At 42.1% G+C, this 20,748-nt stretch overlaps 1 protein-coding gene across 10 annotated transcripts in view; it reads left to right on the top strand.

Moving 5' to 3' along the window:
• Positions 1-20,748, top strand: part of mapk8ip3 (mitogen-activated protein kinase 8 interacting protein 3) — a 202,757-nt gene that overhangs the window by 55,468 nt on the left and 126,541 nt on the right. For all 10 annotated transcript variants that reach the window (XM_078559079.1, XM_078559071.1, XM_078559076.1 and 7 more), the window contains exon 4: positions 1,925-2,019. In XM_078559079.1, coding sequence (XP_078415205.1) covers positions 1,925-2,019 — 95 coding nt within the window. The remainder of the gene's footprint in view (positions 1-1,924; positions 2,020-20,748) is intronic.

The following is a 20,748-nucleotide window of genomic DNA, read 5'->3' as shown; positions in this document are numbered from 1 at the left end:
TTATAATAGACTCTAGCATTTTCCCTACTATTGATGTTAGGCTAACCGGTCTGTAATACCCTTTTTTTGCCTCCTCACATTTTTTAAATAGTGGGGTTACATTTGCCAACCTTCAATCTGCTGGGACTGTTCCAGAACCTACAGAATTTTTGAAGATGACAACCAATGCATCCACTATTTCCGTGGCCACTTCCTTTAGTACCATGGGATGTAGATTATCAGGCCTGGGGGTTTGTCGACTTTCAGTCCCATTAATTTCTCCAGCACTGTTTTTTAGTAATACTAATTTCCTTCAATTTCTCCTTCTCACTAGACCCTTGGTTCCCTAGTATTTCTGGGAAGTTATCTGTGTCTTCCTCCGTGAAGGCAGAACTAAAGTAGTTGTTTAATTGCTCTGCCGCTTCCTTGTTCTCAATTATAAATTCCCCCATTTTGGATTGTAAGGGACCTACCTTTGTCTTCACTAATCTCTTTCTTTTTACATATTTATAGAAGCTTTTACAGTCTGCTTTTATGTTCCTTGCAAGTTTACACTCTCACTCTATTTTTCCCCTCTTAATCAAACCCTTAGTCCTCCTTTGCTGAATTCTAAATTGCTCCCAACTCTCAAGTTTGCTACTTTTTCTAGCAACTTTATATGACACCTCTTTGGATCTAATACTATCCTTAATTTCTTTTGTTAGCCATGGTTGGGCCACTTTTCCTGTTATATCTTTAGTTCATAGCCTCTGCTCAGCTTTTTCCCCTGATTACATGGCTAATGTCAGCAATTGACTATGTAGCAGATTTGTGAGTATAAATCCACTTCATTATTCTGCATTACAGCATGCTCATTCTTCAGTGTCTCCATACCACCCATTCCTGACTGTATTTACATAAGCCTGTATACCATAATAGGGTAAACTGATGAGGTGAAGTAGGCCAAATCTATACTGTAGGATCTCGGGTATAAAGTTGGAAAGACCAGTTTGGTTTTGGAATGTTATGCAGCAATGTGTTTAATATGATACATATTTTTCATTATATATATATATATATATATTATCTGGTGCATAGAACGTGCCTTTCAACGGCTTCAGAACAATACCAATGTACAGACTAATCTGATTTGAAGCCTGACACCCTGGCTCACATCCACGCTAGCAGTTTCAGGAGATTTGCAAGTTGCAGATCTTTGTTGGTAGCGACCTTTAATCTGTGATTGACCACATTTTGATTTTAATCAAGAAACGCCTGATAGACATTGTTGGTTCTGGCAGCTCACCACATTCCGTGATTGCTTGGGGCTGTTGGGAGTCTGAGGGGTGGTGGTGTGGGACTGGGTGAGTGGGGGGGGTGTGGGGTGCGGTGTGGAGAGTGAGAAAGAAGGCAAAATTATGTAATTGACTAAAGCAGAAAAATATTTGGTTAAAAACAAACTAATGTACTTCTCCTGAAGGAGATCTTGTGGCACAGTGTGTAGCGTCTCTACCTCTGGGCCAGAAGCTCCGGGTTCGAGCCCCACCCCAGGACCTGATGGCCAAGGAAGGTGTGTTCCTAACAGGCTGAGTATTGACCTGTAAATCTTTCCAACACGTGTCAATGGCAGGTGGTAAAAGTGGGAGAGATTCCTAGCTGTGACGGAAAGAAAGTTGGAGCCTCTACCATCACTGCCCATTTATCTGGACTACATCATGCATGTAAGAAGTGTATGTTTCCAAAGCAACTTGGACTCCTTGAGTGAACTGTAACAGACCGCTACCACTCTTCCTGAAATCGTTTGTGGATCTGTCCCTGTGCTTTATACATCAGCATTGTAGCACCGACTGGATACCACAATGTAGGGACAGAGTGCTGAGATGATTTGTACTATCAGTTTCGATCAGATATATTTTAATCACCCTTCCCCTGTTTGCTGTGACTAAATTGTTCTTCCATCTTTCAGATGATACAGACTTACGTGGAACACATAGAACGATCCAAGATGCACCAAGTTGGGGGGAATGCCCAATCAGATGGAACGATGACTGGAAGGAACAAGTAAGGAATGTGTTTAATCAGGTGTTTTTGCTATGGTAGATTACGGGTGCAGGTTTGCTTGATGGTGTGCAGAGGATGGCTTAAAATATAATAGTGGAACTTATATTTTAATTTAACATTCATGAAGGAGTCTCTGGCTTGCCTGAATCGATGAGAATAAAATTTGACTAGTTGATTGTGCAATTTGCATTCCAAATTTTCTGTCAGAAAAATAGAATTGAAGTCCCAGTTTTGTTGTGTGTTGTTTCAGTAGCTTTTACGGACTGTTTAATTCAGAGATTGAGGGAACTTGCACCCTCAGCATTGACTGGTCGAGGAATGTGTCATTATCATGTAACTGTCATATCAAATATTGTGTCAGGTTAAGCAATTGTATCACCTTAGTGTCATTATTGTGTCAACATTGTGCAGGAACGTTTGTTGGGACACTTGACAGGAGCCAAGTGGAACCGTGTACAACGTAGCTTCAGGATTATGTGTGACGGAGGTGTAGACTTTCAACTTGACACCTGGGTGTAAAACTAATGTTGGGGATTGTCGGCCTGTAGAAACTGCCTGGTTATCATTTCCGTGCTGGAATAGCGGGCAGCCGTACCTAGGTAGCAGGTTGAAAACCTACTCCAGAACAACAGTTTCACAATGTGAGCGCAGCATTGAGAAGGGATGTGACGGGTGTTTTTGAAACGCTGAAAACCCTGGATAACGTGGATGCTAGCGGATTATTTGAGAAACTGAGGTCGTGCGGTTGGAAGGTGTGAGTGCAAAATTGTCAGGCCTGAGGGGAAACTGCATTTGTGGCATAGGCTACCGTCAAAGGTAATGAAAGGAATCTTGTTTGCTTTATGATCTTAGTGCTGCTGTAGGAAAGTAATGAACAGAGGTGAGGCGTATTTTGGCAGAAGGAAAAAGCAATCAGATAATGGTGTCATTGTTGGGGAACTCTTTTTCATATCTTTGGCCAGCAAAGGATGGAATTGCAATGTGGATGCAGGTATGCACAATTCTTTTGTGTTGTACAAACGTTCCTATTTATTGCATTAATTAATGTTTCAGGGAGTGCTTGAATCGGTATAAATAAATAAATGCTTGAAATGCACTAATAGCAGCAACATTATAATTGATAGATTCTAGTCAGTAAGTACTAAGTTAGAAAATGAAGAAGTACTGACTGAAGTTTAATAAATAATTGTTGATAAATATTGAACAGATTTACATAAGTTATCCACTGAAAGTTTATCTCTCCTCAAATTTTTTCTGCCATTTTTTTCCTGTTGACTTGCGTATTGGGGTATAATTCCACAGATGCTAATTACCTCCTGTATGCCACCCCACCCAAGTGGCTATTTTTCATTTTGGCAAATCTTTGGCAGTAAGTACTTGTGGGGGAGCGAGCATTCAGAGCTAAGTGTAATGTGATCCTCGTTTGGTATTCACACATGCACACTCGTGTTTTTCTCTCTTCCAGGTTTACGCATTAAATAGAAGCAGGATTTCTATCCAGTTTTGCATTCCTTATCTCAAGGTTGATTAGGTCACTTGTAGCGCCTTCTAACTGCTAGCTAAAGATAGACCAGTGAATTCAGCACAGACTCGGGATCAAACTGACTTTCTAGTAAATAAAAATTACTGAGCCGTTTGGCCAAACCTTAATAACGAACTCATGGTGTAGGAGCCAACACACTGGCATGGATAGAGGATTGGTTAGCTAACAGGAAACAGAGAGTAGGCATAAATAGGTCATTTTCAGATTGGCAAAATGTGATGAGTGGAGTGCCACGGGGTGAGTGCTGGGGCCTCAACGATTTACAATCTATATCAATGACTTGGATGAAGGGACCAAATGTATTGTTGATGACACAAAGATAGGTAGGTCAGTAAGTTGCGAAGGGGACATAAGGAGCCTGCAGAGGGATTAGATGGGTCAAGTGAGTGGGCAAAAATTTGGCAGAAGGGGTACAATGTGGGAAAATGTGAAGTTGTCCGCTTTGGCAGGAAGAATAGAAAAGCAGCATAATATCTAAATGGAGAGAGATTGCAGAACTCTGCCACACAAGGGGATCTGGCTGTCCTGGTACATGAATCACAAAAAGTTAGTCTGCAGGTACAATAGCTGATTAGGAAGGCAAATGGAATGTTGTTATTTATTGCAAGGGAAATGGAATATAAAAGTAAGGAAATTTTGCTACTGTTGGACAAGGCATAGGTGAGATCACATCTAGAGGACATGTACAGTTTTGGTCCCCTTATTTAAGAAAGGATACAGTTACATTAGAAGCATTTCAGAGGAGGTTCACTCGACTGATTCCTGGGAGGAAGGGGTTATCTTATGAGGAAAAGTTGGACAGGTTTGGCCTGTACCCATTAGAGTATAGAAGAATGAGAGGTGATCTTATTGAAACATATAAGATCCTGAAGGGACTTGACAAGGTGGATGTTGAAAGGATGTTTCCCCTTGTGGGAGAGACAAGAACTAGGGGTCACAATTTAAAAATAAGGGGTCTTTCATTTAAGGTGGAGATGAGATTATTTTTTTTCTGAAGGCCATAAGCCTGTGGAATTCTGTTCCCCAAAGAGAGGTGGAGGCAAGTTCTTGGAATATTTTTAAGATGGTGGTAGATAGATTCTTGACTAACAAGGGAGTCAAAGGGTATAGGGGATAGGCAGGAAAGTGACGTTGAGGCCACAATCAGATCAGCCATAATCTTATTGAATGGTGGAGCAGGCTCAAGGGGCCAAATGGCCTACCCCTGTTCCACTTTGAACTCCATCTTGCACAGAAAATCAGTGTTTGCTGCATAATAGAATTAATTAATGTAATTCATTTTTGATTTCAGTACTTTGGCTACATTTGTTCCGCATTGGCATAATAAATTAAACTAAACACAGTGTTCTGGTTCCACTCCCTGTTGGCTTCCTTGCTAATTGTTGGATCTTCTGGATGCCTGTGTAGTTGATCAGCTTTTCTTCCCCCATGTATCCTCTCCTCTATAAGCCATGCCACATATGGTTTCATAGACACTCTCACCCTTGCAGTACCTGATCTAAGCTTTAGTTCTTGATGTATGAGTTTAGAAAGTGAGTGTTATTTTAAACCTGTTGCAGACCTCTGTCTGTCACCTGCTGTCCAAACATCTATACTTTTCTCAGTGGTAACTGAACAGCTTTCAGGAACAGAAGCCTTGGCTAATTTACAATTCCTCAGCCTGAGGAGACTGAGATCAAAGAACGAAAAGAAAGAACTTGCATTTTATGTAGCTCCACTTATGACTTCAGGATGTCCCAAAGCGTTTTACTGCGGTTGCAGCCTCCTGTTGTAACGTAGAAAATGTAGCAGCCAGTTTGCACACAGCAAGATCTCATAAGCAGCACTGAGATGCTTGTCCCAGTATCTGCTTTAGTTACGTTGCTTGAACAACAGCACAGCTTACATTTATATAAACATAGTAAAATACCCCAAGGTGCTTCATAAGAGCGTTATCAGACAAAGTTTGACACCAAGTCGCCTAAAGAGATATTAGGTCAGATGACCAAAAGCTTTGTCTAAGAGGTAGATTTTGAAGAGTGTCTTAAAGGATGAAAGAGAGGTAGAGAGATGGACACTGGGAGAGCTCACCTGGCCAGCACACTGGGAGAGCTCACCTGCTCCTCTTCAAATAATACCTTGGGATCTCTTACACCACCCAAGAAGGCAGACAGAGCCTGAATTTAACTCCTCATCTGAAAGATGGCTCCGTTGGAAATGAAGCAATCCTTCATAACTGCACTGAAGTTTTAACCTAGATTTTGCCTCTGGAATGAGGATTGAATTCACAACCTTCTGGACTTTCCCATTGCTGAGCTAAGGCTGCCTCAGTTGTCACACATAACCGCCCCCCCCCCCCCACCCCCCCCCACCCCCCACCACCCCTTAGCTTGGCTGAAAACAGTGAATTCAACACAGATTATGGATCAACTTAGGCCAACAAAGATTTGGTGATTGATCCGACAGCAGAACAGAGTTTGACATCCCTCAAAAACAATGGTCTGTGCTCAACAGGATCTGCTCTCTCCATGCAAGGACATTAAACCTCCTCCACAATGGACTTTCAAGAACAGCCCAGTACATGACTGTGGTCAACTGGATCAGACTGTTCACTACATTGTGAATGAATGTGGCCTAAGAAATTTTGCCACCAGATTCAAGGTAATCCACCTAACGACACACATGGTGCTGTGACTTGGTTGTCCAACTTGGATGTAGATTTGTAAAGCTGCAAAATGTCATATGCATGAAGAAGAACCTAGGACCTTGCTGTTGAATTGGTGCCGCATAATGCAGTGTTGTTGTTGCCCATTGAGCTATATAAGCAACTCAACCTGCTTACCTAGCTGGCATTGCCTCATTTGTTCATTCTTGTGTGACCTGGGCTTCACTGCTGCCTTGAAGTTAACCTCGCAACAATGCTGATTACACCCACTTTCTTATTGATCTAGTCATTCCCACCTTGTGTCAGACATCTAACTTAAAATGGTACTCCAGCCCTTCATATGGTTCATTGGCACAACTAATTCCACTTGTGTCTCATGACTCCCCTACTCCTGTATCTTATTTCCTTCACCATTGATGCTACCCACCCACCCCCACTCCGTTCATGCCTTCTTCACCTGTAATTTTCTCCAACACTACTGCACCAGCCTCCACAAAGGAATGAGAAGGGCAGCAATTCATTTGGTAGTGGAAAAATTAAATGTTAGCAGATTTCCCCCAACAACATAGAATATTTTTTAGAACACTTGATGGGTTGTACGCCTGTGTACATAGCTGAATAACAGACATTTGTTAATATTATGTTACTTGTATTATCAAGTTTAAGAATACATAGTTGAAGGGCATTGATTGATTAAGTACTTTGAGCGCACTTTTTTCTGGAAGAAGTCCAGTTGCAGGAAAACCAGAGACAAAGACACTCCTTTGGCACCCCTTCCACAAACATTCACTTCCTCCAACAACAAACGATGGCAGCAGTGTGTACCACCTACAAGATGCACTGTAGCAACTCATCAAGGCTCCTTAGACAGCACCTTCCAAATCCACAACCGCTACCATCTAGAAGGACAAAGGCAGCAGATAGATGGGAACACCACCCCCTGGAAGCTCCTCACCAAGCAACTCACCATCCTGACTTGGAAATATATCGCTGTTCCTTCACTGTCGCTGGGTCAAATTTGTGGAACTCCCTCCCGAACAGCACTGTGGGTGTACGTACACCACATGGACTGCAGCGGTTCAAGAAGGCAGCTCACCACCGCCTTCTCAAGGGCAATTAGGGATGGGCAATAAGTGCTGGCCCAGACAGCAATGCCAGCATCCCGTAAATGAATTAAAAAAAGGCATGCCAAGGCCAAGGGCTGCTTCTCCAGAGCCGGTCTCCAGTTCCCCATCAGCTGGACCCCCTGGATACTGAGCAAGGGTCACAATGCTGAGCGTGTTGAGGCTGGAGCCCTCGCCTTGGTGGCTGTCATCCTCGGGTTCCTGATCGCTGAGACCCTCGAGCTGGTCAGCAACGTGGCCCGGGGCAACAAGAAGCCCTGCATCAACCCCGCCACCTGCAGCTCATCATCTGCAATGACAAGGAGCTCAACAAGCAGCTGGGAGGGGTCACCGTAGCCCAGGGAGGGATCCTGCTCAACATCCAGGCTACGCCCTTGCCCAAGAAAACCAGACACCCCAACAAGGTTTATGCCTGAAGGGACAAGATGAAAAAAAGATAAAAAAGGAAGGCTTATTGGTATATTCAGAAGATTATAAAAAAAAGAGTGACATATGGGACACTGGATGTTAGTAGCTAAGAGGCAGATACATGCAGGGTAAATAAGCCAACTATCAAGAAGAGGATTTGCGTCTGGTTTCATACTTCATCTGGCTTTTGATATAATTAATAATATTGGCAAATGTGGAATGATTGACAGTATTATTTATTGTGTTTAAGGAGAATAAAAATGGCATTGATGATTTCAAAGTCATGTGCCAGTGTAATAAACAATTTAACTGGGAGAAATTTGATTTGGTACTTCCCACACAACTGCCAGTAGCATCCAATTAAATTCCACTGTCTCAGGACATTCTTTATCACAAATTAACCGGGGGCTTCTTAACTAACTTGCTTCTGTCAACTTCAGTCAGATTAGATTTCGTTCATGTTTTAACCAGTTAAATTACTACTCCAGAAAATGCTCTTACAATTGATATTTGCGCAACCTCCACAGTATGTGATAACCTTTAAAGCCAAAAGGTAGATGCAGATTGTACTTTTTGAAAACTTACCAGTGGTTCTTATGCCATGCAGCCTTCCATGGTCGTCTGGGCAATTGGAGCATTTAAGAAAATACCTATGATTTGGGGTGTTGGACACAGCCTCAAGCAGTGATGGGCCTAATATTTGCATAGCACTGTGCATTGGGTACAAATGTGATTTTATGCAAAGAATATGCTGCTGTCCCTGAAGGCAGTCTCTTAAAGTTTTTTGTCATGGGACTTTGCAACAGATAAGGGTCTCTGCCCAAAGTACAAATAAAATCTTCTGTGGCATAGCATCATTCTGGTATGGGAGGATAATTAATCTCATCGGCGGCGAAGGTTATGTCAGCTTGACATGTCTGCTGGGCCGAATCTGGCCGATACCCTGTGAATCTGCTTCTGATGTGTTAAATTCATCCCAACACCAGAGACAAAGCGACATCAATTACATCAGCAAATATGAATGCCTCTCTGTACCAGAAATTGCGACGGCTTTACCGAGCAGTAGCGGCAGAAAGAAACACTGCCTGAAAAGGCTTTTCTAAAATTTGCTTGTAAATGGTACCTTTTTACAACCAATCATCTCCAAATTGCTTTGCAGGGTGGGGATGTTATGTTGGAAATGGACTGAACATTGTTGTGTAGACAAATAGTTTGACTGACAGGACCCCTGTTAAAAAGAGAAGACTTGAAATTTCATGAGGGTTTTCCCAATCTCCCATTGTAACACTGACAAGTCCAGTGAAATATCCCCAAAAACCTGACTAATGCGGTTATACTGTGTTTCTGCAATTTTTTGGGAATTCCACCATCCCCTCACTGGAGTGATGAAGAAAGATCAGGAGAATGAGAGGTGATCTTATTGAAACACAAGACCCTGAGGGGATTTGACAAAGTAGATACTGGGGGTATGTTTCCGCTTGTAGGAGAGTCTAGAGCCAGGGCGCACAGTTCAAGAATAAGGGGTCTACCATTTAAGACGGATGAGAATTTTTTTCTCTCAAAGAGTTGTTAGTAAGTGGAATTCTCATCCCCAGAGAGCAGTGGACACTGGGTCATTGAATTTATTCAAGGCTGAGTTAGACAGATTTTTGTTAAATAATGGAGTCAAGGGTTGTGGGGGGCAGACGGCAAAGTGGAGTTGAGACCACAACCAGATCAGCCATGATCTTATTGAATGGCAGAGCAGGCTTCAAGGGCTGAATGGCCTATGTTCCTATGTAATCCCTATGGAATTGCATGGCCAGAAGGTCACCATCAGGATCTGTCCATGAGCAAGTGTCACCGTGAGAATCCCATTTAAAGAGGGAGGTTCCCTAAACTATTCCAAATACTTTTTCAAATAAAGCTAGGATCTGCATAGCATTTTGCGCCTTGCTTCAACACTGCTGGTGGATGTCAATGGTTAGCATGAGATCCCACTGACAGAAATCACACTTGATATGTAACTCCACAGCTTCAATTACACGTGAATACAGACATTGCACCCAGTTAGCCTGTCTTAGCCTTAGGTAAGCAGCAGCGAATTGACTATCATCAGAGACTGTGCTTGGTAATTACAAATTATCCCAACTGATAACTAAATCACAATACAATATATGGTTACTCCATCCCATTATCTGAACGCGTCATCTGCTTGTGTGCTGTATTTTAGGAGCTAATTTGTTACTGAAAACTATTGAATCATTACACGAGTTATCATCCTAGAAAAGAATTGGGTTCTGCATCAGTGCTGACATTTACATTGTGTCAAGTTTGTCCCAGGATATGTTCGTTGTCCTTTGATGATCCTCAGGACCTCTTTATAGATTGGGTGGGGCAATTTGCATACCTTGAAATTCTGCAGCAGTATGGCCACTGTAATTGTACCAACCTTTCCCTGGCTGTTTCTTCAGCTTCCTGCTTTGGTTCAAAGTATATAATTAGACACACAAAAAAATCTTTCTCTGTGTTTGATAACTTTTAAGAAGTGCTGTTTCAGTAGTCCATTCACTTGCTGTGGCTTGAAATGGCTGATGCGTCCAATTCAAAACTGAAGCACCCTTGACAAGTTTTGGGAATTGTCACCTGATTGACATCTAGATGTCCCTCAGGTGATGATAGGAGAGCAGCAATCAAGGTGTTGTTGGACTAATGCTGATTTCTAGCAGATATACCGGGTATCTTAAAGAAAACCTTTGGCAGCTAATAATTTCTATAGTCTTGGTAATTCTGGCAAACTATTGTTAATGTTACTGTTTTGGATAATTGTACTGATGCTGTTTCCAACAAGTGACTGTTGTTATTTTTGTGAGCAAAAGAATAAGTGCACATCTTCTACCCAGAACATAAAAACACAGGATTGTAGGAAGAGGAAGAGGCCATTTAGCCCCTTGAGCCTGTTCTGCCATTCAATGTAATTATCGCTGATCTGCGACCTAACTCTATATATTCACCTTTGCCCCATATCCCTTAATATCTTAGGTTAATAAAAATCTATCAATCTCTGATTTAAAATTAACAACTGATCTAGCATCAATTGCTGTTTGTGGAAGAGTATTCTAAACTTCTACTGCCATTTGTGTTTAGAAGTATTTCCTAATTTCGTTCCTGAAAGGTTGAGCTCTAATTTTTAAACAATGCCCCGTAGTCCTAGACTCCACAACCAGCAGAAATAGTTTCTCTCTCTCTGTCCTATCTGTTTCCCTTAATATCTTGAAAACTTTGATCAAATCACCCTTTTGCTCCAAATTTCTAGGAAGTACAACCCTAGTTTGTGTGGAACAAAAACAAAAATACCTGGAAAAACTCAGCAGGTTTGGCAGCATCTACGGAGAGGAGCACAGTTAACGTTTTGAGTCCGAATGACCTGCTGAGTTTTTCCAGGTATTTTTGTTTTGGTTTTGGATTTCCAGCATCCGTAGTTTTTTGCTTTTATCCTAGTTTGTGTGATCCTTCCTCAAAATTTAACTCTTGAAGCCCAGCTATCATTCCAGTCAACCTATGCTACTCACCCTCCAAGGTTAATATATCCTTCCTAAAGTGTGCCCAGATCTACTCTCAGTATTTCAGTTTTACCCAGCTAGGGCTTTGTATAGCTGAAGCATAACTTCTACCCCACTGTATTCTAGGCCCCTTTATATAAAGGCCAGCATTTCACGAGTCTTTATGATTATCCTATACCTGTTTGTTACATTTTGTTGATCTGTGTACCTGGACATCCAGGTCTCTTTGGACCTAAAAAGGATAGAACAGGGTTCTTCCTAAATGGTCAAAAGCTAGAAACAGTAGAGGTCCAAAGTGGATGATCTCACATTTGCCTACATGGAAATATATTTGCCACAGTTTTGTCATACATTAATCTGTCAGGACCTCTTTGTAATTTTACACTTCCATCTGCGCTACTTATAATGCTGCCTATTTTTGTGTCATTGGCAAATTTGGATATTTGGCTTTCTACCCCATCACCCAAGTCATTAATAAATTCGGAAAATAATTGAGACCCAACACATGTCCTTGCGGCACACCATTAGTCACATCCTGCCAACTAGAGTACCTGGCCATTATCCCTACTCTGTCTTCTGCCGCTAGGCCAGTTTCCTAACCAGGTCAATAATTTGCCTTCAGTTCCATGGGCTTCAACTTTAACTCATAGTTTCTTATGAGGGACTTTATCAAATGGTTTCTGGAATTCCAAATAAATAACATCCGTATACGTTCCCCTGTCCACTACTTTATTCACCTCTTCAAAATAATTCAGTCAGCATTGTCAGGCATGGCCTACCCTTGGCATATCCATGCTGTCGGTCTCTGATCAGCTGAAAACTTTTTCCAGGTTTTCGGTCACACTACCTTAAATTGTCAACTCTTAACAATTTCCTGACAACTGATGTTAGGCTAACTGGACTATAATTCCCTGCTTTTCCTCTGTCAGCCAAAAAATTGTCAGATTCCAAAAACTGAAACCAAATCTTGCCAATGTGAAGTCTACATGGAGCATGAGATTTATAAATTTACTGTTTACTGTGACATGTGACATTAACATTTTTACTCATTGAAAGCTGGAAGTTTTCCGAAATTAATTTGATTTGATTTTTTTTCTAAGCTACACATTTTGATGGATTTTAGTTAAGTTCGTAAAGTGTAAAAAATTACAATCTAAGCATTGATCCTGGTGAATTGAAACAGCTATCTGTGATCTGGCATGCTGCACTAGTGCCCTCATTGTGCCACAGGATATTGTTTATGCATTGCTTGCTTTTTCTTTGTCTGCGTTATTGGGGCTGCTCTCAATGGTAGCCAGCTGGCTATATGTTGCGCTAGTTTGTGACCTTTGAACTGTGTTGATTAATTGTGTTCTTCTTGTCCTGCTCTCTGTGCTGTTCTGTTGCTGCTGTTGTGGCTGTTTTCTGTGTTACCACAGTCATCGCCAACCATGGAGAAAAAGGTAAATGTCGTTCAGCCATTTCAATCCTTCTACTCCCAATGCATCCTTTTTGCCCCATCCCTCTCCCTAAACAAGCTGGAAGCAATAAGGTCCCCTCTATCTCAGCATTAATTTTTGAATTGTTATGATTAATCACTTCAGTTATTGATTAATCATTGAAGTTTGTTTTAATGAATATGCATTGACTAATGCCTTCTCCAAGCTGCCTGACAAGGATGCCAGCATGCAGATAAAATAGAATGGGCTATATTTTCTTGCCTTCATTAATTTTTGTAAGATGATAGATGTGAGTAAAAATTAGCATAAAGTGAGGTCTATATTTTTACTTTTGATAGCCTAATATAATGAATTCTCAAAGCATTCTGCAGCTGTACAGTCAAATTGAAAGGTGAGTATTTTATTCCTGGTTAGACCTGCAAAAGCAAGGATTTTGGTTTGTTACCAAGCAGTTAAAAGAGATAATCAAGAGAAGTATTCCCTGAAAACATGGTGCTTGGATAATTGGTGAATATACCGCAGTTAGGCAGGAGCAGGAGGATAACTTAGCCCAGGAATGCAAAGAGATGGAAGGCAAGTGAATCATGTCAAATACTGCTCCAGATGTCAGATCTGCTGCAATGAGGTTAACTGCCTGGGTTTATGCAGCAACAATGCAAGACTGAAAGGAAGGCCTGCATTTATATAGTGCCAAATTATGCCACCCAGAAACATTCAAAGAGTTCACATAAGATGATTTGGTTATGGGAATGGTGTAACTATTGGTATGCAGGCTGTCATCGCAGCTAACATGAAAATAGCCAGTGCAGAAGTGTAATGAAATGTAGAAGCAGTTAATATATTTTTGATGGCATTGATAGAGAAATAGTGGCTTTAAAAAATTTCCTGTCCTTTCAATAGCGTGGTGGGAGTTTCTAATATCCACTTGAGTTACTTGCGCTGACATACTGTGACGGACATGACTGGTTCATGAAGATCTGCTTGGACAGTTACCAGTTGCCTATGGTAGTACCACTAATAGTGAAGGCCACCACCGGCTCCAACTTTAATGCCACGGGGATCTTCTAGGCAGTGACCTTGGACACCACTTTGGCTTTGAGACGTATTATGCTTTCTTTTCTACACAATTAAGATTGATAGACTTTAATATATATTAATGAATTGATATTATGCTTTTCAGTACTTACGGCATATATGTTTAATGTCGTTTTGCTACCATGTTTGTCCCGTGTGTATTGTGCATTTCTCCATGTTGGTTGTTCGCATTCTGTGCTTCCCTCAATGAAGCCGTCGTACTGGTGGGTGATAGTATGGTCAACTACGAATTGCAGCGAACACCCAAAGGCCCAAGTGCCAGTGGTCGTCATTGTTGGAATCACCATGGAATCATTGTTTTGGCAGGCTGTGCCAGGGAAATGATGACACTTCTCCTATGGTGATCCATAAATTACAGCTTCTCAGAATGCCCATGATCTATCTAAGGTTAGAACAGGTTATCTATGTGGTCTCGGACTGTACTTCGGGAATGCCTGTAACTGTTCTCCAAGCGAGTTGTAGTAAGCCTTGACTATATGTTGTGGTTGATCCCAAACTTCCACTGGCAACATTGAGAGCATTAATTCAATGTGCTCTTTTGGGAGAATAAGGCCTATATAATGAAAGTTTCCATAGCCGATAATCTTGATGGTTAAGGACGGAGGTCTGTGGTGCAGCAACAGTGTGGTTTTCTGTGCTGATCTGTGGAGGGAGCTGATGGGATGTTATGAATGAAGGAACAAACTCAGTATTGTTACTATAAGCGGTATTGTGCAGTAATGGTACGGATGTTATTACAAATAATAGAATGTGATTAATATGGTGCATTTACGGTCCCAATTTCTGCATTTCCGCTGCCTTTCAGATTCTCTCTTCCAAATAGAACTAATGCACTGTCAGGTGTTTCTGCAAAATGACCTGGGACCCTCCTATGCCAGGTCTGCCTTAAAACATAAAAGCTGTGGAGATTGAGATATGCTGAGATGCCCTGCAGAAATTGCAAGACATTGTTCCTAGAATTCTATGGGAATTTTCTGATTCCCCATTGTATGTTTCTCAGGAGCCTGGAGGGACCAGTGGAGGACGGGCCAAAAATTGACATTTGTGTATTTCTTCTATGGTTCAATTGGAGTTGTGGTGGTGCAATTTCAGAGCTAATATCTTTTCTGTCACAACACTTGTAATTTGTGGAACTCTGTTTTTATTGTAACCACCTTACTTTGTCAACTTTGTAACATTTTGTCTGGTAGTACAGTCTTATTGGTATAAATCCAGGACAAAGCAGCCTGCTTGATTGGCACCCCATCCACAAACATTCACTCCACTCCCTCCACCACCGATGCACAGTGGCAACAGTGTGTACCATCTGCAAGATGCACTGCAGAAACTCACCAAGGCTCCTAAGGCAGCACCTTCCAAACCCACAACCGTTACCATCTAGAAGGGCAAGGGCAGCAGATGCATGGGAACACCACCACCTGGAAGTTCCCCCTCCAAGCCACTCAACATCCTGACTTGAAAACGTATCATCATTCCTTCACTGTCGCTGGGTCAACATCCTGGAACTCCCTCCCTAACAGCACTGTGGGTGTACCTACACCACATGGATTGCAACGGTTCAAAGCAGCTCACCACCACCACCTCAGGGGAATTAGAGATGGGCAATAAATGCTGGTCTAGCCAGCGACGCCCACATCCCATGGATGAATAAAAAAAAGTTTTTCCTTTTATGTCTAAGTGCTCTTCTATAATTCAAGCAACTTCTGTATCTCCAGCGAGGAGAGTTGTGTATCCAAGTTTCGTACTAAGTTAGGAAACAGTAAGTTGTGTTCTTAGGAGCAGCAAGTCACAATGGCTGAAGGCAGGCTAAGTGAATGGGCCAAACTGTGGCTGATGGAGTTCAATGTGGAACATACAAACATACAAATTAGGAGCAAGAGTAGGCTATTCAGTCTCTCAAGCCTGTTCCGCCATTCAATAAGATCATGGTTGACCTAATTTTGGTCTCAACTCCACTTTCCACCTACTCCCGATAACCTTTGACTCCCTTGATAGTCAAGAATCTACCTACCTCTGCCTTAAAAACATACAGCGACCGCTTTCACCGTTCTCTGGGGAAGAGAGTTGAAAAGATTCATGATGCTCTGAGGGAAAAATTTTTTCTCATCTGCACCTTAAATGGGAGACCCCTTATTTTTAAACTGTGTCCCCTCATACTAATCTCTCCCACAAGGGGAAAACACCCTTTCAGCATCCACCCTGTCAACTCTCCTCAGGATCTTGTATGTTTCAATTAGATCACCTCTCAGCCTTCTAAGCTCCAATGGATATAGGCCCAACCTGTCCAACCTTTCCTTGTAAGATAAACCACCCCCATGCCCCCATCCCAGGTATCAATCAAGTGAACTTTTTCTGAACTGCTTCTAGCACATTTATATCCTTAGTTAAATAAGGAGACCAAAACTGTACACAGTCCTCCAGATGTGGTCTCACCAATGCCCTGTACAACTGTAGCAAAACATTATTAACTTTACATTCCATTCCTTTTGCAATCATCAGCAACGTTTCATTTGCCTTCCTAATCACCTGTACCTGCATACTAACTTTTTCTGATTCATTTACCAGAACAGCCAGACCCCTCTGTACCTCAGAGTTCTGCAATCTCTCTCCATTTAAATAATATACTACTTTTCTACTTGTCCTGCCAAAGTGGACAAATTCACATTTTCCTGCGTTATGGTCCATCTGCCAAATTTTTGCCCATTCACTTAACCTATCTATGTCCATCTGCAGACTCCATACGTCTTCTTCACAACTTACTTTCCTACCTGTCTTTGTGTGAAAGTGTGAGGGGTCTGTTTGGCTCTGAGACAAATTGGAATATAATCTCCATGCCAAGTGACTTGTAGCTGGGAAGGAGCAAAGGGATTTAGGTGTCCATGTACACAAATCACTAAAGCTGGTGCATGGTTACACAAAATAACCAAAATGTCTGAAGGGATGTTGGCTTTTATCTCAAGAGGCGTTGGAATCCAAAAGTGAGGAAGTGATATTTCATCTGTACACAGACTTGTTCAGACACCATCCGGAGTGCAGTGTTCTATCCAGCGAGTGCTCTGATGCAGTGGTAATACACTTAGCACTTGATCATCAATTCCGAAGGAGAATTGTCCCAAATATCAGATACATTGTGTTGTGTTAAAGCCTATACAAAAGTATATCAGAAAATCAACTCCTCAATAAAGCTGGCCAGTGAAGGCATTTATGTAACTGCTGAGCAGGACAAAAGGGGCCTTAATCTTCACGGAAGGATTACAACACAGAAGGAGCCCATTCAGCGTGTCGTGTCTGTGCTGGTTCTCCGAAGGAGTATTTCACCTAGTGCCACCACCCCATCTTTTCCTTTATACCTGTATGTTCTTCCTTTCCAGTTAATGATCCAATTCCCTCTTGATTACCTCCATTGAACCTGCCTCCACCACACTCTCAGGCAGTGCATTCCAGATCCTAACCACTCTGTGTGAACAAGTCATTCCCCATGTCGCCATTGTGATCTTGAAATAGTTTTAACTCCTTAAACTGTCTCTGCAAGACCTTAAGTGCACTGTCATTAAATTCAGTGGGGACCACAACGTTTGGCTGCTCTCCCTCCATTTAGGCGAGTAATTTCTTTATGGGAAAAGTGATCCATCCAAGACTAACTGATAAAGTTAACGTTAGTATTACAAACATATGAACATACAAACGTGGAGCAGGAGTAGGCCACTCGGCCCCTCGAGCCTGCTCCGCCATTCAATAAGATCATGGCTAATGTGATTTTAATCTCAACTCCACATTCCTGCCTACTTCTGATAACCTTTCATCCCCTTGCTTATCAAGAATCTATTTACTTCCACCTTAAAGATATTCAAGGACTCTGCCTCAACCTCCTTTTGAGGAAGAGAATTTCAAAGTCTCACAACCCTCCAAGAAAAGAAAATCCCCTCATCTCTGTCCTAAATGGGCGACCTGTGACCCCGAATTAGATTAAAAGAAGAGGCTTGTAATATTGCCAAGGAGAGTAATAAGCCTGAGGATTGGAAGAATTTTGGATACCTGAAAAGGATGACCAAAAAATTGGTGAAGAGGGAGAAAATAAAACACGAAGTTAAGCTAACTAGAAATATAAAAACAGGTGGTAAGAGCTTCTACAAGGTTTTTTATTTTATTCATTTATGGGACGTGGGTGTCGCTGGCTGGGCCAGCATTTATTGCCCATCCTAATTGCCCTTGAGAAGGTGGTGGTGAGCTTCTTGAACCACTGCAGCCCCTGTTGTGTAGGTACACCCACAGTACTGTCAGGGAGTATGAATAAAGGAAAATAGAAGGTAAACATAGGTCCCTTAAAGGCTGAGACAGAAAAAATTATAATGACAAATAAGGAAATGAGAGACTGTAAACAAATATTTAGCCTGTCTTCACAGCAGAAAACACAAGAAATGAACTAGAAATAGTGGGAAACCAAGGCTCTAACAGAAATTAAGAACTTGCAATAATTAATATGAGTAAAGAAAAAAATACTGGAGCAATTAATGGGATTGAAAGCCAACAAATCCCCTTGACAGCTTAAATCTGAGGGTTCTGAACGAGGTGACTGTAGGGAAAATGAATGCAATGGTTGTGAGTTTCCAAAATTCCCTAGAATCTTGAGTGGTCCCAGTGGATTGGAAAGTAGCAAATGTAACATCACTGTTGAAGAAAAGAGAGAGAGAAAGAGGAAACTGCAGGCCAGCTAACCTGACATCAGCCGTTGAGAAAATGCTGGAATCAATTATTAAGAAAGTGGTAATGGGGTACTTAGAAATCGTAATGGTGGAGTTGGCATGGTTTTCTGAAAGGCAAATTGTGCTTGACAAACCTTAGAGTTTTTTGAGGATGTTACTAGTAGGGTAGATAAAGGGGAACCAGTGGATGTAGTATATTTGGATTTCCAAAAGGCATCTGATAATTTGGCACAGGAAGAGTTGTTGTACAAGATAAGGGCTCATGGGGTTGGGGAACTCTGTTAGCATGAATAGGGGATTGAACAGAAAACGGAGTAGGAATTTTAACGTTGTCAGGTTGTTACTATTGGGTGTAATAAGGATTAGTGCTGGAGCTCAAGTAATTACAATCCATATTAATGACATAGACGAAGGACCATGTGTCATGTTTCTGAGTTTGCTGACAATACAGAGCTAGTTGAAAAAGTAAACTGTGAGGGGGACAAAAAGCATCTGTAAAGGGAGATAGATAGGTTAAGTGAATGGCCAAGAAGTGTCAACTGTGGCTCAGTTGATAGCATTCTCGACTGTGTCACATGCTTCCAGGTTCAAGTCCCACTGTAGGACTTTAACGCACAAAATTCAAGGCTGACACTCCAATGGAGTGCTGCGCTGCTGGAGGTGTCATTTTTTAGAGGCAACGTTAAACCGAGGCCCTGTCTGACCCCCTCGGGTTAACGTAAAAGACCCTGTGGCACTCTTTTGAAGCGGAGCAGATTTATCTGATCATTATCACACTGCTGTTTGTGGGAGTTTGCGGAGTTTCCTACATTGCCACAGGGACTACACTTCAAAAGGGCATCATTGTCTGTAAATTGCTTTGCGATGCCTGGTGGCTGTGAAAAGCACTATGTAAATGCCAGCTTTTCTTTCTTTCTCTCGGATGGAGTATAATGTGGGACAATGTGAGGTTATTTATCTTGGTGGGAGGAGCAGAAAAACTGCACAGGATTTGAAGGTGGGTGTGTGGGCTTGATCGGTGGACCCAGGAGCGGCCTTGGAACGGACCGCCACCCGCGATCAACCCCCGACCCCGATTTCACGCTGGCTGGCCAATTAGCAGCCAGCCAGCATGAAGCGTGCGCTGATATGATCAGTGCTGCCTGGATTGGGGGCAGGAGAAGGAGGTGGGTGGGTGCTGAAGTCAGCATGGGCGTGGGGGAGCGCTCACAGAAAGCTCCCTGAAGGCGGAGAGCTGCCTCAGAACTGAAGACTTCAAAAGTATCAAATAAAGATCTTTTAATTCCGGAAAAAAATGTCCACGCAACATAGGCAGTCACCTGAGCATAGACATTATAAAAATTCTGTGCATAGATTTTTATTTTTTAAAAATTTAATAACGGAAACCTCATCCTGCCCTTGGACAAGGTTTCCTGAAAAATGCAACGGCCGCCTGACCGATTCGCCCGCCCGCCAGCCGTAATGTTGGATGGGCAGTGGAAAATCCCAGTTAATTGCGGTGTTAATGGGCTTAATAGCCCTCTTAATTGCTGAAATATCGTGAGAGTGTGCGATGACATTGGGACGCTTATCCGACGTCATCATGCGCTATTTTACACTTGAACGGGTCAGGCGTGCGCCCGTTCTCTCAGCAGAAGTTCTGGCCACTGAATTTTTTTTAAGTGGTGAGAAGCTGCTAAATGTTGGTGTTCAGAGGAATTTGGGTGTTCTTGCACAAGAAACAGAAAGTTAATATGTAGGTACAGCAAGCAGTTGGGAAAGCAAACGGTATGTTGGCTTTTATTTCCAGGGCTTTGGTGTATCAGAGTAAGGAAGTCTAGCTGCAATTGTTAATAGAACTTTGGTGAAACCAGACCTGGAATAGTGTGTTCAGTTTTGGTGTTCCCATACCTTAGGAAGGATGTACTTGCCTTAGAAGGGGAGTAATAAAGGTTCACTAGATTGATTCCTGGGATGAGAGGGTTTTCCTATGAAGAAAGGTTGAGTAGAATGGGCCTATACTCTCTGGAGTTTAAACAAATAACAGGTGACCTCATTGAAACATATAAAATTCTTAGAGGGCTTTATAGGGTAGATGCTGAGAGGCTGTTTCCTCTGGTGGGAATGTCTAGAATTAGGAGACATAGTCACAGAATAAGTTTATGGCCATTTCAGACTGAGAGAAGGAGAAATTCCTTTGCTCAGACGGTTGTAAATCTTTGGAATTGTCTACCCCAGGCACCAGAGGACTA

This window comes from Cetorhinus maximus, chromosome 15 (genome assembly GCF_964194155.1).
Source record: "Cetorhinus maximus chromosome 15, sCetMax3.hap1.1, whole genome shotgun sequence".
Taxonomy (NCBI): Eukaryota; Metazoa; Chordata; class Chondrichthyes; order Lamniformes; family Cetorhinidae; genus Cetorhinus; species Cetorhinus maximus.
This window is presented reverse-complemented; position numbering and strand designations above follow the sequence as displayed.